The 18,665-nt window shown below is 39.8% G+C and overlaps 1 protein-coding gene across 8 annotated transcripts in view; it reads left to right on the top strand.

Moving 5' to 3' along the window:
• PKHD1 (PKHD1 ciliary IPT domain containing fibrocystin/polyductin) overlaps window positions 1-18,665 on the top strand; it is a 254,520-nt gene that overhangs the window by 111,589 nt on the left and 124,266 nt on the right. For all 8 annotated transcript variants that reach the window (XR_009744646.1, XM_061461031.1, XM_061461032.1 and 5 more), the window contains exons 38-42: window positions 8,023-8,230; window positions 9,188-9,345; window positions 10,915-11,109; window positions 12,140-12,265; window positions 15,310-15,443. Coding sequence is in view for 7 of the 8 variants with exons in the window: in XM_061461031.1 (XP_061317015.1) it covers window positions 8,023-8,230; window positions 9,188-9,345; window positions 10,915-11,109; window positions 12,140-12,265; window positions 15,310-15,443 (821 nt within the window). In the remaining variant the exon portion in view is untranslated. The remainder of the gene's footprint in view (window positions 1-8,022; window positions 8,231-9,187; window positions 9,346-10,914; window positions 11,110-12,139; window positions 12,266-15,309; window positions 15,444-18,665) is intronic.

Raw genomic sequence — 18,665 nt, 5'->3', positions numbered from 1 at the left:
CCACCAAGCAGGTTGAAGCCTGATGTTAAAAACCTGAGCCATGATCTCTGTGCATTCCCAGTGCATGAACAGAGAATAAATGCTAGAAAATGTGGCATGTCCTCATGCTGCAGTGACAACCTCAGCCTAGAGCAGCAGCCCAGTCCCCTGCCCTAGCAGTCTGCAATATCAGAGGCTCTCCACAAAGGACTTCTGCCCAGATCCAGGAATATAACTGTGTCAGAAGTGAGGTGGCACATGATGGATTTGTGCATAGGGACCTAGCTGAGGGGACTGAGCAGGTCCAGATTTCTAGTATCAGTGTGCCCATTGCTGACATAAAGCTTGTCCCTGATGTTGGGTTTGCTCCCACACAATGGGGAGACCAGACAAGCTATGGTTTGAGCCCATGCTCAAATCCAATTTAAAATACCTAGTGTGCTGCTGAGTGCTCATCACTGAGGCTGCTGTATCTTGCCTGTGCAGTAGCCAAAAAGCTGATAAACTCTTGGGTGTCTGAAGGGTTAATGTGCAATTATAAATTAGAAAGGACCTCCTATTTTACCCCAGGGCATGAATGAAAAGCTTTCTGCATTGGCTGTGTCAGGAAGTAGCAGGAAACTGTCTGCATCTCCCCAGGAGTTACCCACACACAGCAGTTTGTCCTGCAGGACTGTATGGGGGTGGAAAGACATCTCCCAGTTTTAGGCAGAGATATCCCTGTCTCTTATGACACTTAGTGGGAAAAAATCCAAACTCCTCACATTGCAAAACAAACTAGAAATGTTGTTCAAATGCTTAGGAAATATTCCTAGGACTGAAATTAACAGACAAAAACTAAGCTGGAAACATTGAAGTCCAGAGGACTGAGGGCTCACAGTTTTTCCTATGAAAATAGATGGAAGCACCTCTCATTCTTCCTTTTCTGATTCCCTGCACTTTATGGCCAGTGACTGAACTGGTCACTGCAAGAGTCGAGGTAGCTGTGACAATTTTTTTTGGTAAAAATCATCATTAAATCCAAATCTGATGGGGCTTTAAGGTCTATTTGACTATAACAAGCTGTAGCAGCACACCTATATCCTGTCCTGAGTAAAGAGACCTTCTGGAAAAGGTTTTGTATTTCTTTTAACTTAAGGAATTTTAGATATAGTTATTTTTATGGTTTGTTTTATTAACTGAAGCTGTAGCAGCAGCAGAAAGTCTCTGTCATGGATCTAAAAATGTATATATATATAAAAAATCTCTTTTCTGAAGTACACGTTTCCAATGTCTGTAGTGCCATTTGTCACTTTAACATTTGGAAATTTTGGGAATGGCCAAGCTAAGTTTAAGGAGTGCCTTTTGGATAGGGGAAAGGAAATAATAGGGGATTATGACAGTGGAGAGGAAGTTGGACTCCTTAAGCACTCTGACACCTGCAATGCTGTAGTAAATTGTGTTGTGTCTTATTGGTGGAGACTATATGATGGTGGGTGTTTTTTACTTCTTTTTTTTATCATAGCTATAATACATTGAATTATATTTTTAACTCTGTCTCTTCCAAAGTTTGGGGAATATAAACTGCTTGGGGTTTTTTTCTTTGTTCATGCAAAATGAAAGATCTTATTCTCATTTACACTAAAGATTTACAATGTAGCTGCAACAGACTGACAGATTATCTGCAGTATAACTTGCATAGTCACAGTGTGTCTGAGCCCTGCAGTTCTTGTAAATTCCTTTTGTGGTATAAAGGGATCTCATTACCTCAACTTTAAAGCACCAATAAACTGTCAAAAGGTGTAAAAGAGCTTTATAGTTTGTCAACACTGCAAACAAGCTGTGTGTTCATAATTAATTTTTGGTAAATAGGAGTGACAATGAGATGCAGCAGGATCCTGGCACTGTTTATCAGAGAGGAAGGATTCAAAGCTTGCTGTATCATGCACCATGCCAGGAAAGGAAGATTGTTTAAAACACTTAAGTTTTTGGGAGAGACACAGTCCCATGGCAGGGACTCCTTTTACCGATACACCCACGTATAAGCCAGACTTGCCACCTCTGCCTAACTCTGGATCTGGTTCGCACTGGTTGCTGTCAGGCTTGGTTAGGATGTTCCCTGGATATCTAAAATTAGGTGACAATATATACTCCAAAAAGTCTTGTTTTCGGGTCAGGGTTATCTGTTTTCCATCTAAGCAATGTGTCGTCTAATGATGTAAATTCTTAGACCTTGACCATCTGAAAGATTTGAGGTGGAAATCCTCTAACTGAGTAGGAATGTGTAAAAGGCAAAAGTTCCTTTCAGAGCAAACTGGTGGTTAGGGAAATCATTACTGAGATCTGAGGTTTCAAATTCCTTCTGGTTGCCACTGGAGTAAGAACATGGCCATATTTGTGGACGCAGATTGCAAAAGGATAAATCAGGCACAGAAGAGTGACTATGCTCAATATACTCCAGGGAAGGACTGTAGTATCTTGAAGCAGTATGTTCTGGCAACAAAGAAAGCTGGAATATTATGGCCAGTAAATATGAAAACACTGGAAAAATCATCAGCACCACAGGACAGCCTTATGGCAGAGGCTGAGCTAGAGAATGAGAAGACCTAAAGACTCCTAAATGTGTCACCATTGGATTGATGTGTTGTAAATCGGCCTGTTGTAGACTCCTGTTAAGTCTGCCTATAGCTATCTGCATGTGCAGAGCATCTAGTATGGCAGACTTTACTTAATACAAATAATTAGGATTATGGTTCTGTAATTATGATTCTAAATAATTGATTACAAACTATGAACATCCTTTGGTGACCAGTGTCAATCCAAGTTTCTCTTCTGGTGGAATCTGGAAAACATTTTATGGCGTTGCACAAGAGTTGTTTTTTTTTTTTTCCATAAATACACAAGGAATGGGTAAAATGAAGTGAAAACAGAGATTTTAAAGGATATGCCTTGCCTGAAACAAAATTTCCCACTGGGATGAAAAGTGGGATCTGGAGCATCCTTTCTCATGTGAGATCAATACCACTGCTTTTTTTTTCTCTTCCTCTTCCTCTCTCTGTTCTGGAGTGCTGAGAAGCTGGCAGAAAAACGGGACATGTGCTTAGGTTTATAAATGGGATCAATGATGAGGGTAACACTGGTCTGTGTGTTATTTCAGGTCCCAAAAAATTTGTAGCTTTGTGAGTTCAGCTATTTGTCACTGTGGCTGGGGTTTCCAAGACTCCTTCTCCACTGAACAGCTTCTGAGTCCCTTTAGGGACTTGCCTAATCCTCTTGCCTGAATTAGGAGACAACTATCCCATGCCTATAATGGGATAGAGAAACCTACAATGCTCTGTACAACCCACACTTTGCTTACTGTAGACAAACTTTCTTGTAACCCTGGAGAAAAGTACGCCCTGGCATACCTTGCTGTGTTTGCTGAATTTTGATGTGATTCTGAGTAGAATCACATTAATTTGACCTCTTAAGAGGTCAAATTCTCATCTCCGGTTGAACTATACTTCAGGTTCGGTTAAATCAGTTAGTGAACCTCCATAGTATCCTACATAGGTTTAGAAAATGTTTTGCTGTAGGTACTAGAAAGAATTTGATTTACACTATTTTTCTTCTCTATTTGACATGGAAAAGAGAATGACATTGTACACATCAGAATTGCCTTGTTCTTAATAATTTTGCCAGTCTATACAAGACTGCATCTTTGCATCATGCTTTTAATAAGAAGCATATACCAAGGTCCTGGTGCAAATATGTTCCTTGTGCTACAGTTTGTGATTAATTCAGTTTACAATTTTCTTCCAAGTCCCTTGCAATTTGATAGCACAAATCTGCTCTGCTCAATATTTAAGAGTGTTTCTGTCAAGTCATTTAACAAAATGTTCAATTCTTGCTTTGTCAGCAATAGCATTTCAAGTCTAAAGGCTCTGTCCTGTCTCTTGAACATGAAGGCACTTCTGCTTTAGGTCTAAAACTGTGGATTTTTCCAATCTGAGCACAGTTAATTATTAAAAATGAGCTCAATAATTAAGGACTCATACAGATTCATCTATTTTTCAGCACTTTTGAGTGTTTCTGCTTGCAGTACTTTTATTTTTTAAGAAATAATTTAAATATACCACAGCTGTTGGTCTTTTAAACCTTCTATTCTCAAACAAGTCATTTATTTACCTGTTGCACGACTCAGTCCTAATCACTGAAGGCTATTTCATGAATCCTGCATGCTTTATCTGAAATAGACTTTCTTTTCAAGGGCAAATAAGAAAGAGGTCTCTGAGCCTCCAGAAAGTGGTCTTGCAGACAGACCACAGGGACAGGGGATTTTGTTCCAGGGAACCATTTTTAGCACTTCATGGTCTTTGTAGAGAGTTTGTTGGTTCTTTAAAGGAAAGAATCTGGAGAAGGCCTATGCAAAATGAAAATTATCTCCCAGCTGGAGCTCATTCCCTCCCAGGATGTTCATCAGCATATTTCACCTCCCCATTTAAAAGCTGGGCGCATGAGTATCCTTGAAAAGTGGTGTATCCTATCCAGTCAGCCCACCCCTGGTAGGTGAGCAGAGACCTGGAAACTTCAAGAAGAAGCAGTTTGATTTGACTGTCTGCTAGATGTTTGGCTGTTCAGTTACCTGAGTGTTAATATAAGGACCATTTCAGGCACCCTGTGTTGGTACGCCAAGTTATATATGAAGGTCTGGCAGATATGATATGAGACTGTAGTCAGAGCAGTGTCATTCTGGAACAGCAACTAGAGACCAATTGTATACCCAAAATGACATGTTTAAGGACCTGATACCAATTCACAGTCTTCAAACTAAATCAAGTCAACTACAGAAACCAGTGATATGACTGAGGGGCTTGGTGTGTGTTGTGCTCTTTTCCAAGCTACCTTTGTTTAAACCTGTTTGATACCAATGTTGAAGAACAAGGGGTTGCATGTTTTCCCATAATTCGAATTATGTCAGATATAGATCGCTATGTATACTTTTTATCTTAAAAAAGTGAAATTTTATGTTTACCAGCTGTACTTTTTTTTTCCTAGAAAGGGGAATGGGTGATTTAAACATCAGTGGATAATAACTACTCAAGGAAGAGTGTGGTACGTTTCTGTTTGGGTATATGATAGGATCCCACCAAAACAGCGCTAGGAATATGTTATAGTAAAGGCAAAGAAGCCTCACTTATGTTCTCTCATTGGTGACTTGACAAGAAAAGTATTGCTGACCAAAACCTGTGCATCACCCCACATGAATCATCAGGAAAATAGAGAAAACAAAATGTGAAATGGGAGAAAGGGAGCGCAGTAAAAAAATCAAAACAAACAAAAAAAAAAAAAAGAAAAAAGAAGGAAAACAAAAAAGGTGTGTGTTTGGGTCCTTGAATACTCTTCTTCTGGGAGAAATAAAAAAAAACAGACGCCTTGAGAATGTTTTCTTAAAAGAAATTTTGTTTCAAAGCTTGGAGAACAGCCTGAAACAAACCTTTTCTATTTGAGCATATTTTGAATGCAGAATGATGGTTTGCACCTCTTAATGACAAGAATTGTTGCCCAGCAGTGTTGCTGTAGTATATGTGTGACAGATGTACACAACGGGAGTCAGTTGTGTGTCTGGCCACAGATGAACACAAACACACATTAACATATGCACACAAATCAGTACTATAAACAAAATGTCCAGAGATGCAGAAAAATTGTCTGCTGCTCAACATGCAGATGGCTGCTGTCAGTTGTTCGTTTTTATGTGAGTCCTAAAAATTCACGAGGATCACTCAATGAAAGAAGGTAAATGAATAAAGATGATGAGACTGCTGTTAGTAAAAGAATGTGCATAGGCTGACATCAAGAGAAGGATTTTTTTGAGCAGGCTAAAGCTGTGTTGAGGATGAGATCTCACAGGGAAAATTTTTGATGTCTGTACTCATGAGCATGGCAAGGTGGGCTTTTGCTGTGTCTACACTAGAAAACTGTCCCAATAAAAACAGATCTGTAGAGCAAATGATGTAGGTGCTGAGGATGCAGCGTCCACACTATATGTATTTCGGAGGCTGCTGTAGAGTCATTCCAGTCTTGTTCTATTAACACATGAAGTGTATTATATGTCCTACTGTATTACAGCTTCTGCATTAGTTTTATTTGAAGGAAATCCATTTGATGCGTTCCAAACCAGTTCCATGATAAGAACTGAAGCACATTAAATGAAGGATGTTTAGGAGATTCACTTAGCTGTAGGTTGAGAAATTTCAAGTCTGATTTAAGAAAAAAGAAAAGAAAAGGAGCCAGAACTATCTCAGCTAGGTTTAGGTGACCATCATGACACACAGAGCAGGTGCTCAAATGTACTTCAAGATGACAGATTCTAAACACTTGATTCTTCCTTCTGTCATTCTACAATGAATTTACTGACTTGTAGGTGCCACTCTTTATTTCCATCTTCATTAAGGAATGAATTGGAACACCAGACTATAAGCAACAAGAAAGTGAAACAGGATATGGAGAGAGAGAAGCTTGCTTAAAATAATTGGAGAATGATTTATTGGATGCAACCTCTACCCTCAGTGATTTCTGGTGTTATTACTTTTCTATAGTACAGCCAGGGAGGACAGTAACTTGCTGTGGGCTAAAGGTAAATTATGATCTATTGCAAAGGATGGAAGGAAAAATATACTAAAGGTGGGTGTATGAGGCACATACTCTCCCCTGATGGTGTTCATTGTGTTGGATCTCACTGGACCAATCTGTTCCAAAGCCGGTTAGGGAACAAGCCATGTCAGGAGTTAAAACAAACTTTAATAAGCGTAAAGGAAAGAAGTGTAAAAGGGAGAGTGAAATGGCAAGACGTTGAATAGCTGGGGCTTTTTGTACACAGGCTTGGTAGTATGCCCACTGAAGAAGAGCAAATTTGGAAAACTGCAGTTGTAGCCTTGCTATTGCCTTCCACTGGTGGCCTAAGGTTGTGATGAAAGGGCTCCTCTTCATCCTGCTGACCTTACCCACACTGCTCGCCAAACCTGTATCTCATCCCCACGGGCCTTCACTTCACCATAAGGTTGAAAATGTGTTTTCCAGTCTGGCCAGATCAAGGCCTCACCAAAAATATGGTTTAGCAGTGTTTTCTGAGAGTCAAGTTTTCTGGGAAAATGTCCCAAAGTTAAAACATTTGAAATAGCATGTGTAGTTATTTTGTTATTTCCACTTTTGGATGAAATAGGCTGAAGGAAATTCTTTTCACATGAAACACCTACTTCTTTTTTTCTTTAATTTTTAAGGAAGATATTGGAGTTTTTACATTTTTACCTTTCTTATTTTTAAAAGAAAAACTGATGTGGAAAAAAATGAGGGAGGTCTTCAATTCCCTTACTAACAATTTTTTTGAATAATACATTGGCCAAGATTTGATAAAAATATCTTTTTTTTTTTTTTGCTTAACCCAAGATTTCAAAAAATGACCCCTTATTTTGTATCCTCCAGCAGAGACAGTGTCAAGAGCACCTCATGCTGCTAGCTGAGCAATCTAGTCACTCTTAAAGTTTTTGAAAGTAGTGATATTTGTCTATACCTATGTTACTGGAATGTTGCTAACAGAAGAATCTGGTTTTGTGAACACAAATTACTTATACGTCTAGATTCATATCATTTTGGACACTAGACTGGAGAAGCTGATAATTCAAATTGCTTTTTGCACTCACAGATGGATAACGGTCCCTGCAGAGAGTGTTTTTTTTTTTGTTGGTTATAAAGGTTTCTGAAGAAGAGGGTATTCCTCACATGAGCAACCATCAGCTGAGCAAACTTATATTGAGTATGTTTTCTTCAGCTTTTTTTCTTGGGACCAATAAAGACAAAAGATACGAAATGAAGATGTCATTTGGAAAACACTGCATTCCTGATCCAAGCAGATGTGCACAAACCCTTTTCCATAGCATTAATCTGTTTCTTTTACACATCATCAGAAAGAAATTAATAACTATGGGATGATCCAAATGAGGCAGTGATTTCTAAGCACGATGCTCCTGTTTTTTGATGTTGATTGACTTGCTTTAATTTTTTTCTTTTTTTTTTTTTTTTGAGGCTGGATGCCCCAAGTATCTTTCACACACTTGAAATCATCAGCTCATGCTAATGACACACAATTAGTGCTCCAGGAACCTGTTGACTGGCAGCCTGGTGATGAAATAGTGGTGGGAAGGACAGGCCTCGGAGACGGGCAGCAACAAGAAGAAATGGCTGTTATTGAGTCTGTAAATAACACGGAGCTGTACCTTAGATCGCCACTCAGGTACTCTTTCAAGGGCCAAGGGGATTTCTATACTAAACCAGGGAAAATGTGATCAAAGTGAAGATTTGCTGTTTCCTGTGGGACATAATAACTATATAAATCCCTTTAACAAAAGCGGTCAGAGATATTTGGGTTTCTTCCTCCCCCTAAAGCTAGTGGATGCTCAATCCTGAATGTTTCTGACTATGGTTAAATTCCTTATCATTACCATGAACTCAGAAAACCTTTGAAGCAGAAAACACTGATGATGAGTAAAGTCCAGTGGCCTCTGCATAGGGTTGACAAAGAAATTTCTTTGTCATTTCTTGAGAAAGTGTAATTTTTTTTCACAAAAATGTCTAACTTCTTAAAAAAAAACCAAAATCGTCTCTTCTTGACTGATTTTCTTAAGCTGATTAACAACACACTCAAAGTTAATTACTTCAGTTTGGAAATACTGCTTCCAAGTTTCCAGTGCGTGGTAGTTTCACTGCCTTATGTTCTCATTGTCTTCTGTGCATGGAGATCTGGGACAAACTGTACTGTGTCTCATTATCACCTGGAGCCCAGGTGTTGAAATGTTTTACTCTTTGGGAGCGAACCAACTCCAACGCACAGGAAGATTAATGGTATCATTTTCAGGAATATTTGGGTCTTGAGGATAAAAGTATTGATGGTTTTCACACAAATATGTTCTGGGAAGAAAATTCAAAGCCTGAAATATTTTGTTATAAATATACATAATCTAAGGAAAATATGTGAGCTTGAAAGCCAAAAAGATGAAAGTAAACATCAGCCAAGAAAAATATATTTAGCCTATATATGCAAACACAGTGGATGTGACCACAGTCCATAGAAAGAAAAGGACTGAAACAAACTCTGAATTTGGGCAATTGCAGTTATAAACTTAGGGTAAGCATCATTATTGTCCCCTGGCAGGTGTAGATGTTTTTGTGCCTTTTTTGTGTTTTTCCTTAGATACTCCCACAGTGTTGGAGAAGGATGGGTGAATGGCCAAGGTCTGCCTTTGAGTGCTCTGGTGGCACTGATTAGCAGAAGGGTTGTTGTTCAAGGAAATGTCACAATGGAGAGGATGTCACATCTCAAACAGTGTGTAAAAGCAGGTGTTACAAGAGGTGAGGAGGTCTTTTCTTGCATAAATGTACTGAGAAGGAAAATAGCTCCATTAAAATCACATTGTGGTGCTACTGTGTATTAGAACTCTTTCTTGATAGCATAACGTTGAGACATACCAATGCCAGCAAAGTGGCATTGTTTGACATTGAAGTGTGAAATCTCGAGAGCTGAACTCCCTTTCATGCTAATATCTCAGATGTATTATTTTCACACTGTTGTTTCAAGCCATCTTGGGAAAGACCCTTTAATTTTGCCTGAGCCTAAGGGTGTAGAAAAGAAAGCATCTTCTGAAAACATGTTTCAGTGTACATAATACATTAAATTTTTAATTGTGTTTACTATTAAGTCACTTTAAGAAAAAGGAAAAACAAAACAGCCCTGTGCTGTTTGTACTCTTCAGTGTAAAATATTGAGATGTTGTTTTGTGTTTAGGGATACCAAGAAAAAATAACAGGTGATGGTTTCTTGTAGCATATAGTAACAAATGTCAGGTATCTTGGTTCTCCTTTAGTTTTACCTGTATGATACACCATGAAATTTGGCAGGTGGCTTCCTGATTTACACCAGCTGATGAGAAAGCAGAATCAGACACAGCAATTATAATTTAAGCAGAGTTAGGTTATCTGGCAACCCAGGTGTAAGGTTTCCTTTAAAATAAAATGCCTTGGGCTTTCAGACTGTGACACCAGACTTCATTTGATATCCAGCAGCCAACTGCTTATATTACTCATGGATTTATGGTCCATTTTCTGTGGAACTCATAAATATAGTCTGAAATATGCTAGCCGTTTGAGGGTTTTATTTGAGTTAAAGGGTAGGAGGATTTTTCAGAGGAGTCACCAGAAGACGAGTGAGCAGTGTTTTTTGTGGTTAATTTACCTTCTTTGAAAGAAAAATGAACATTACTGAGCATAAGCAGGCAGTGCTGGAATTTGAGATCTCCTCTACGCTTCCAGTGAACGCTTCCAAGTTGCTCATTCATAGCCTGAATCCTGTCATACTAAAATATCCCAAGCACACATCCATTGAAGGATGTCTTTCAGGAATGCCGATGCTTTCTCTAGCCCTGTGACTTAATTTCCTTGTCTTTAGGGGTAGTAAAAGCTCCATATCCATCTGCAGGCAGAACCAGGAGAGCAAGAGTTTTAAAGGAATTTCAAAATGTTCTCATTTCAGTTTAGTTCAGCACATCCATGCCAAATCCCCTTTTCACGAATCTCACCCACAGTAAATCAATGTCAAATCCATCTTCCCCATGCATAGGACTATTTAAAATTGAACACAAGAAACTTTCCAAGGCATAAAACTACCACAGCTTCCTGCTGGTTTTAATATATGTTCGTCTAAAAATGTCCAGACTCTTAGGAAAGGAACCATGAGGGTATTTAAAGGGAGTATCTAATACACTTGCCTGGGGCTATTTGTCCTTGGTCCCATGTTTTAGATCACTGCTGGAGATCTTACTGAGTCAATGTGGCGGGTCCCATGATGTTTGTTGGGTCACCCTGCACATCCTGTGGTCACCACAGAGAAGTAACACTGACAGCTCACACCTGGTTGTATTCTAGGTGGCTCCAGGTGTCTGTACAAGCGAAGCGAGAGGCATCTGGGAGCTCGGGACCTGGGGGCCATCCTGGTTGTGGAGGCCTTCCGGGGGGAGGCAACTCGGCTTCAGGTGGAAGGGGTCCAATTCCGCCACATGGGCCAAGCATTTCGGCAGCACTGCAGTGCCCTCACTGTTGTTGGCAGTGCAAAGATGGCAGGTGAGTTGGGCCTGAACGGTCTCACGTGTTCACCTTTTCCTGCCCAAAGGAATCCTGGGGGAGATGTCCTCAAAACCTGCTCAGCTCTCCGGTTAGATGACGAAGTGGATCAGTAAACATGAGAAAAACTCACCTGTAATCTAAGCCCATGTGAAACTTGATAGAGTGCTTAAAGGTACTTTAGTTCCTTTGCATCTCTGGACAGCTTCTTCCTAAAATAATATTTCATTTTGATTCCACACCTCTGAGTTGGCATGCTGCTTCTAGCTCTGGAAATGAATGAGCTAATACACTGTGAGGGAGCCCAGAGGTGGCTCAAGGCTGTGTGGTTCCATAGACCAAAATTTAATTCTGTCACCTGAAGATTAAGGAACATATTAAGTTCTTTTGATTTTCTCTGTGATAAGTGCAAAATTCATTCCTGTGGATGTGGCAATGAGGGCTCTGATGACTGGTGGTTATAGCAGCAAATTAGGTGGGCTCAAATAATGTCTTAAGGGTACTGTATGGGGCTTCTGCCTCCAGCTAATCCAGCCTTTTGCCTTTCCTATGACATGTTTGTCACTGTCTGAGGATCTTGACTTCCTGGTGTCAGAAGGTAGCACTGACCATGATCCTGGAGTGCAGTGGGCATGTCACCGTTACTGGCTAGAAAAGGTGTACAAAATACCTGCCTTGTGCTCACTGCCCTTCTGAGATGCTCTTCCTCTCCTTCAATCCCACTTCAAACATCCATAACTTCAATCAACTCATATTTCGACTCTGGAATCCTATTCTCTCCTTTCACTGGATCTCCTCCTTCCTCAGAACAGTGAGCCATCTCCATTAACACATTTCTGCATTCAAGGTCCCTCTTCTCTACTGTGCCCATCTCAGCAATTCCTGCCTGTTGGAATTGTTTGAATGAGTACAGGTGGGCAGCTAAAGCCAAAAGGATTAATTACACATCGTCAATGACGAGCTAGTATAAAACTCTCTCAACCCTCAAGCTACACTGTGCTTTTTGCTCACAGCACTCATTTCTTTCCAGACTCTTACATACGTGGCTGTTGTGTTTTGGACTCCTTTGGACAAGGACTCCGTCTGACTGGGATCTCAAACCTTAGTGTGGACAGTAATGTTTTCTGTAACATTTCAGGCCATGGGGTTCTGCTGGGTAAGTGAAGTAGGAAAATATCAATACATGTAACAACAACATGAGCTGATTACCATTTTCATGAAATGCTTTTGGAGGAAAGAAGGACAGATCCTTAACTGCACTCTGAGAACTTTAATCACATCATCTGCATTTTCTAGTATTGGTGAATTTGGAATAAAGCTGCCATGATTCCACAGGCAACTTCTTGCAGCTATTTCCATTGAACCATGCATTCTCTATTTCCTCAGGTCAGTCTTTATTTTATTTGGATTCTTTTTTTTAAAGTGTACAAGTGAATGGTGACTTTTTTGGTGCATTGATTTATCTGCCTTTGGAAGAGCACCATCATGCAATATTTAAGACCCCAGTTCAGTGAAGCATTTAAGAGCATACTTACCTTTAGCTTCAGTCATTTGACAGAAGATAATGAAGTGAAAGCATATGTTAAAAGTTAAGCAGAGGATTTAGCACTTAAATAAATGGGAGCTTGGAGCAACAAAAATGTTAAAAACCAAAATATTTCTCCTAACTAACCATCAGGAGACTGACTTGCAGCATCTTCTGCTGGGATCTCACGTTGCCTGAATACCTAAAGATATAGCTCAAATTTTGTTTTCCATCAGAGACGGGATAAAAATGACCAATTTTAAGATAAACAGAGGGAGGAAAAAAAAGCCTTCAGTCTTGATCCTGCAGTTCTACACATGCAGCGAGTCCCTATGCTAGGTCCTGTGCATAAACGTAATGAGAAGTGATAGATTATGATTTAAACAGAAGAGGCTATAAAATGAGAGAGATCATACACATCTTGCAGATTAAGAGAGCTGGCTCAGAGAGTTGTAACTACTTGCCCAAGGTGATGCAGAGAGCCCTTGTGGCCCTGGGGAAGCAGAACAAGATCTCCAACATGCCAGCATGCCTTGGCTCACTCGTGCAAGGACATGTGTCTGAGTTAAAGGACTGTGGGCTGTACTGAATGTTTCCATTGAGGTTTTAGCCTGAATACACCTTATCCCCAAATGTCTTTAATGGCTTCACTGTCAGCAGCTCCAGAGGGTCTGATGGATGAATTTATATATCATTTTGTTGCCTGTGAAGGAATATTTATTATAGCTGACTATTTGCAGCACCAGAATTGGACTCCCTCAGTGATTTCATCTAAAACCCTTATTTCCAGGAGGTTTGCAAGACTGTCATAAAAAGTCGCTCTGGGCTTAAAATTAATTGACACACCAGGTCTCAGCTTGGAAGCCAAGACCTTTCATGTCACCTCAAAAACCTATATCGCTGTCTAAAGGACTGCTTTAGGATCCTGTGCATGCTCTGGTAGTGGCAGTGTTTGTAGTAAATACAGCCTGGAAAGAAAACATTTCCTAAATGGATCTTGTTCCAAAACTGGAGAAAAGATCAGAAGACAGAGAAGAAGGCTGAAAATAATTACTGTCAGTCCCAAAACCAAAGGACATAGGGTTTCCTGTGAAGTAGCTTACATTTGGGGTAATAATGATTGGAGAATGAATCTATACTTGGAATTGAACTTGAGCAGGTATATTTGCAGATAATAATTTATGTTTGTGTTGTGGTTTAAACCCTAGCCAGACAGCTTGTTCACTCACTCCCAGTGAGTGGTGCCGGGCTGAAAGCAATCGAGCTGCCCCCCCGCCCCCCAGCGCTCTCCCCTTCCCCACTCCCGGAGGGATGGGGAGGAGAATCAAAAGAGTGCAACTCCCACGGGTTGAGACAAGAACAGTCCAGCAACCAATGTACAACACAAATCACCACCGCTACCACCAACGACAACAATGATAAGAGAAAATAACAAGGGAAGAGAATACGATACCACCAGCCAAGAAACAAATCCGACCCAGAAGACCCTGTGTCCTTCTGGGTAACTCCCAGTTACCCTCCCTGGGCATGACGTGCTGTGGTATGGAATACCTCTTTGGCTAGCCTGGGTCAGGCGCCCCGTCTCTGCTTCCTCACGGCCTCTTGTCCTCCCGGGCAGAGCATGAGCCTCACAAAGTCCTTGGTCAGGGTAAACATCACTTAGCAACAACTGAAAACATCGGTATCACCAGCACTGTTCCCAGGCTGGAAGTCAAAACACAGCACTGCACCAGCTACCAAGAAGGAGAAAAATTGACTGCTACTGCTGAACCCAGGACAGTTTGATAAACAAAACTAAATAGGTTTTATTTGCTCCTAGTGTGGGACAGAGATGTTCCACTTTTATTCTGCTTCCAAAACACTAGAGTAGCAGGAGTTACGTTGATGTCTCCTGGTTTGGACTTGGTTTATATAGGACTGTACACTTTTTTGCTGTTTGGTGGCACATTTCTTTATGGTGTCATTTAAAAAGATATTTCTGTTTTTAACTATTATTATTATTATTTCTTACTTTATTACTAGAGCTGGGGCACCCCCATGACTCTGACTTGTATGATCAATTGGTTGATTGATTTTTCCTTTATCTTCTCCTATTTCATTGTTTAGGGGGGGAAACCTCCCACTTCTGTGCAGAGCTGTATCAGGTGATTTTAAGTCTATCTTGAAATTTTCTAAGAGGTAAGTAAGATAGTGGATGCAGACACAGGAGATGAGATAGATCGATAGATAGACAGGACTTTTAATTCTTGTACTGCCAGAAGCAGACCTGTGTATGCTGTGCATAGGTGAGTTGCTTCCCCGCTATGAATCTCTCTTTTTCCAACTGTAAATGTGCTTTATAGTATCCCTGTTATCAATTTTCTCCATAAACCTGTGGTACAGTATGTCTGGTGTTGTATTCATATATAGCACCTGGTACAGGGCCTTTTGCATATTGAATTGCAGAATCACTGTCTCTGTTGCTTCCTTGTAGGATATGTATTACAGCATTCCTTTCCTTGATTGTTTTTATCTTGGTAAAGTCTAAGCTTTTTGTGTCAGAAGCTGTTTTTTATCATGTTTATAATGCTGATCGGCTCTTGATTGTGGCTTCTGACATTTTTGAAGAGCACAGTCTTTCCTTTTCTATGCTGGGCACCACTGTGTTGAGCTGTTTTTTAATTTCTTTCTTAAAGGAGAGGGCCTTGAAGAGGGGAACAGTGTCAATAACAACATAGTGATTAGCCTTTCTGGAACCGATGGTTTATCCAACATTGAGACACTGTCACCAGCAGGGATGTACATCAGGGCTCCTGCCAACCACATCAAGGTAAGAAGTACATGTATAAAACCAAATGTTTCCTTTCTAATCAAAGATATTAGGAAAACAAGGAGATTCATTTTTCTGGGAGATCATATACACAACGTTTCATTCTTGGCTGAGCTGTCAGAAACTATGCTTGTGGTGGGATATTGAAACAAGTGCATATTACAAAATAAATTGTATTCATGGGCAAATTTATTACTGAATATTTTACAGCACTTGAGTGGAACAAAATATTGCAGTGAGATCCCTCATCCTGGGAAACTATATTTTAATACTCATGGATTCATAAAAACTGGGAAAATGCCTAGGCTCAGCTTCTTTAGAATTAAAAAAAAAAAAAAAAATCATTTCAATTTTAATGGACTGATGACAAGCACATGAACACTCAGCTATATCAAATGTGCCCCTGTCTGGGTATAAAATGACAACTTATGTACAGTCCAAGATTTACATTTCAGGGTGAGAAGGCGAACGTGTTCCCTGTTCTATGAAAATGACATTGATTTTAAAAGAAATGAAGCTTCTGTTTTCTAAATAGTGCTAAAATATTGAAATCTCAAAAAGCCCTCACATCAAAAAGTTGAGTGCAGTAAAAATCTTTTTATTCACTAATTCTCTGATGCTTTCTTTTAGTTCATATATTTTTGTCTTGTTCAAGTCGCTTACATTTTAGAATAAAGAGTTACTTTTAAGAGTTTCATGGAAAAAAATATGATTTCAAACCATTAATCCTTCTCAACTATTTTAAGTCTGGAATTTCATTGAAACTGACCTTTCTTAGCACTGTTTCAGTTGTGAAAAATGCACATTTTCATTAAAAAAATAAATCTGAACCTGTTCTATTACTAACCCACCGAAACCAAATCAATTATTAACAGTATGTGAAGACCTAGTTGCCCCTGGGCTTCTGTTCCAAGAGGAAAGAATTGCACCTAAATTTGAAGGTGAAAAAGAGACCAACACATTTCCTATGTTAGAATGAAGACGATATTACTTAGGAAGAAGGAGAGAACTTTTATGCAATTCCCTCAAGGGCATATTTATCATTTTTAAGACCATCAAATATGGTTAAAAAAACAACAACTAGGCAGAATCACATGAATTTCAGCTCTGCTAAACACAGACTTTTGTACTATCATTCACTGACTTACCCTGGAGCTATCTACTTGATCGCCATTGGCTCAACTTTTGAAAAGGTTTGCTTCAATTATCTCTATGGGTACGTGTGAACTGACTGTGGTTGGTTTTTAGCACATTTGTTTAGCTCTCTTGGTTCACATGTCTTCATAGATAACCCCAAAGCTGCATCTGTGGCTGCATACCTGAACACTGAGGTTAAGTCTGCTCTCCAGATGTGTGCTACTCAAGGCAGAATAACAGATGGCCCTTGAAGGGTTGCTGATAAACCTCATTGTCATCGGTCTCTCAGAGTGGGCTATTTGGGGCATTTCAGCAACAAACGAAAAATATGAGGAAGTTACCTAGCTTAAAATTGTTATTAGTTGCACTTACTGTTCTACAGCACCTAGCAGTGCTCAACAAAAGATGTGAAAGGACAGGGATATTAAGAGAAAAAGTCACATGTCTTCCAGGCAAGACACTTGTGTCTTGTGGACTTTTTCTTAGTACAGTATTAATCATTAAATGCAAGGGATACTGGTCCAAGACCAGCATCATGATGTTACAGAGTTTCAGCACCTTTTAACTGATTGAATGGCTCAAGAACTGGACATTGCTTTTTAGGTAATTTAATAAGGAGGTTTGAATGGGAAAGGCTCATCTTCTCATTCCCTGGTTTCCAGGCCATGAAATGGAATATAGACTTTTCCTCCTCTAGATTTTAATGTTAAGAGATTGTTAGGTTTTGTGTTTGCTTGGTGAGTCCTTCAATAATATTTTCATAGCTACTCAATTTACTTGGGAGCCTAAATTTGCATGGGTGACTGAAGAGCTAAAATTTCCTCAAAAATTGGTGATCTCCTAAGCAGTGTTGAAACTGGGACAGCAGTCACTCAAACCTGAGCCTGCAAAGACATTTGGAGACCCAGTTCCCGCTGGTTTCCATTTGACTTAAGCTCTCAAGTGCATTTGTGAATCAGGTTGTTAGATAAAATTTTATACTCATATAGTACAACTGGAAAATGGTTATTACAAGATTAGTTTGTGTTAGTTTTTTTTTTAGTAAAGTATGGAAGCCCTGGTTATTAATTTTTAGTGTCTTAATACAATTTCATTAGTAGACTGGTTTCTTGCCTTTTAGATGTTAGCAGCATGAACTGAAGATGCTCCTCTTTGATATTGGCTCTTATGTTACTGAAAGGCATGCCTTATAGTCCTGGTTTTCTTTCTGCGTGCAGGAATAGAAAATGGTTTTTTATCTTTTCCTCTTGGCTCCCTTGGACCCACTGGGTCTTGGACCTTTCATAGTAGCTTCCTCTTCATAAGCATTCAATGCCCTTAAATCCCAGAGCCAATATGCAGACAACAATATACAGACTGGGCCTGAGAAATTCGACAAACATCCTTCCTTTCCTTTCTTGCTGTGGTGTTGAGGACCAGGAAAAAGCTTAAATGAGTGAACAGGGTGGAGACCAGCCTGTGTTTCCATGTCAGAGGAGTCACTGATGGTCACACCATTGACAAATGAGTTTGTCTCCCAGTATCACCCAACGAAGCCATTCTCCACAGTGCTAAAGAGGGGAGGCTACATCTGTTCCATGTCAATTGTTTCTCAGCATTTCATCTCTACTCAGATCTTTTCTAAAACCATTTGCAAGGTGAGCACACATTGAAGAGAACCCACTGGGGGTACTGCTTGCATCCTGACAGGTTTTGAAACTAAGGGAGAGGTGCTGGGCACACTCTGTAGAGCTTTTATGTCATCTTTATTGTCAACAGTTGAAGTTTTGACTATCTAAAAGAAATTCATGAAATATTTACATTACCAGTGTTGTACAGTTAAGAAACACTTAAAATGTCAGCCACTTTATTTTACTGACTTGCAATGAATACCTGCAGGTATTTGGCATGCTCAGGAAGGTAGTTTCTCTCTGGAATTTTGGTTGCATGGATGTTCGTAATACACTGACTTCCACAAAGAATTGATTTCCACACAAAATTCCCCGCTTGCCTAAAACCCCTGCCCTCCAGCCACTAGCTGGCTGAATAAATATGCAGGTTTTTCCGTATGAATCATCTGCAGAACACGGGATTGGAATCATAAGT

Source organism: Pezoporus flaviventris, unplaced genomic scaffold (assembly GCF_033815535.1).
Source record: "Pezoporus flaviventris isolate CSIRO_AGI_PZ_B2104156 unplaced genomic scaffold, CSIRO_AGI_Pfla_v1 ptg000031l, whole genome shotgun sequence".
Classification (NCBI taxonomy): Eukaryota; Metazoa; Chordata; class Aves; order Psittaciformes; family Psittacidae; genus Pezoporus; species Pezoporus flaviventris.
Note: the sequence above shows the minus strand (reverse complement) of the source record. Positions and strands in the feature narration are given on the sequence as shown.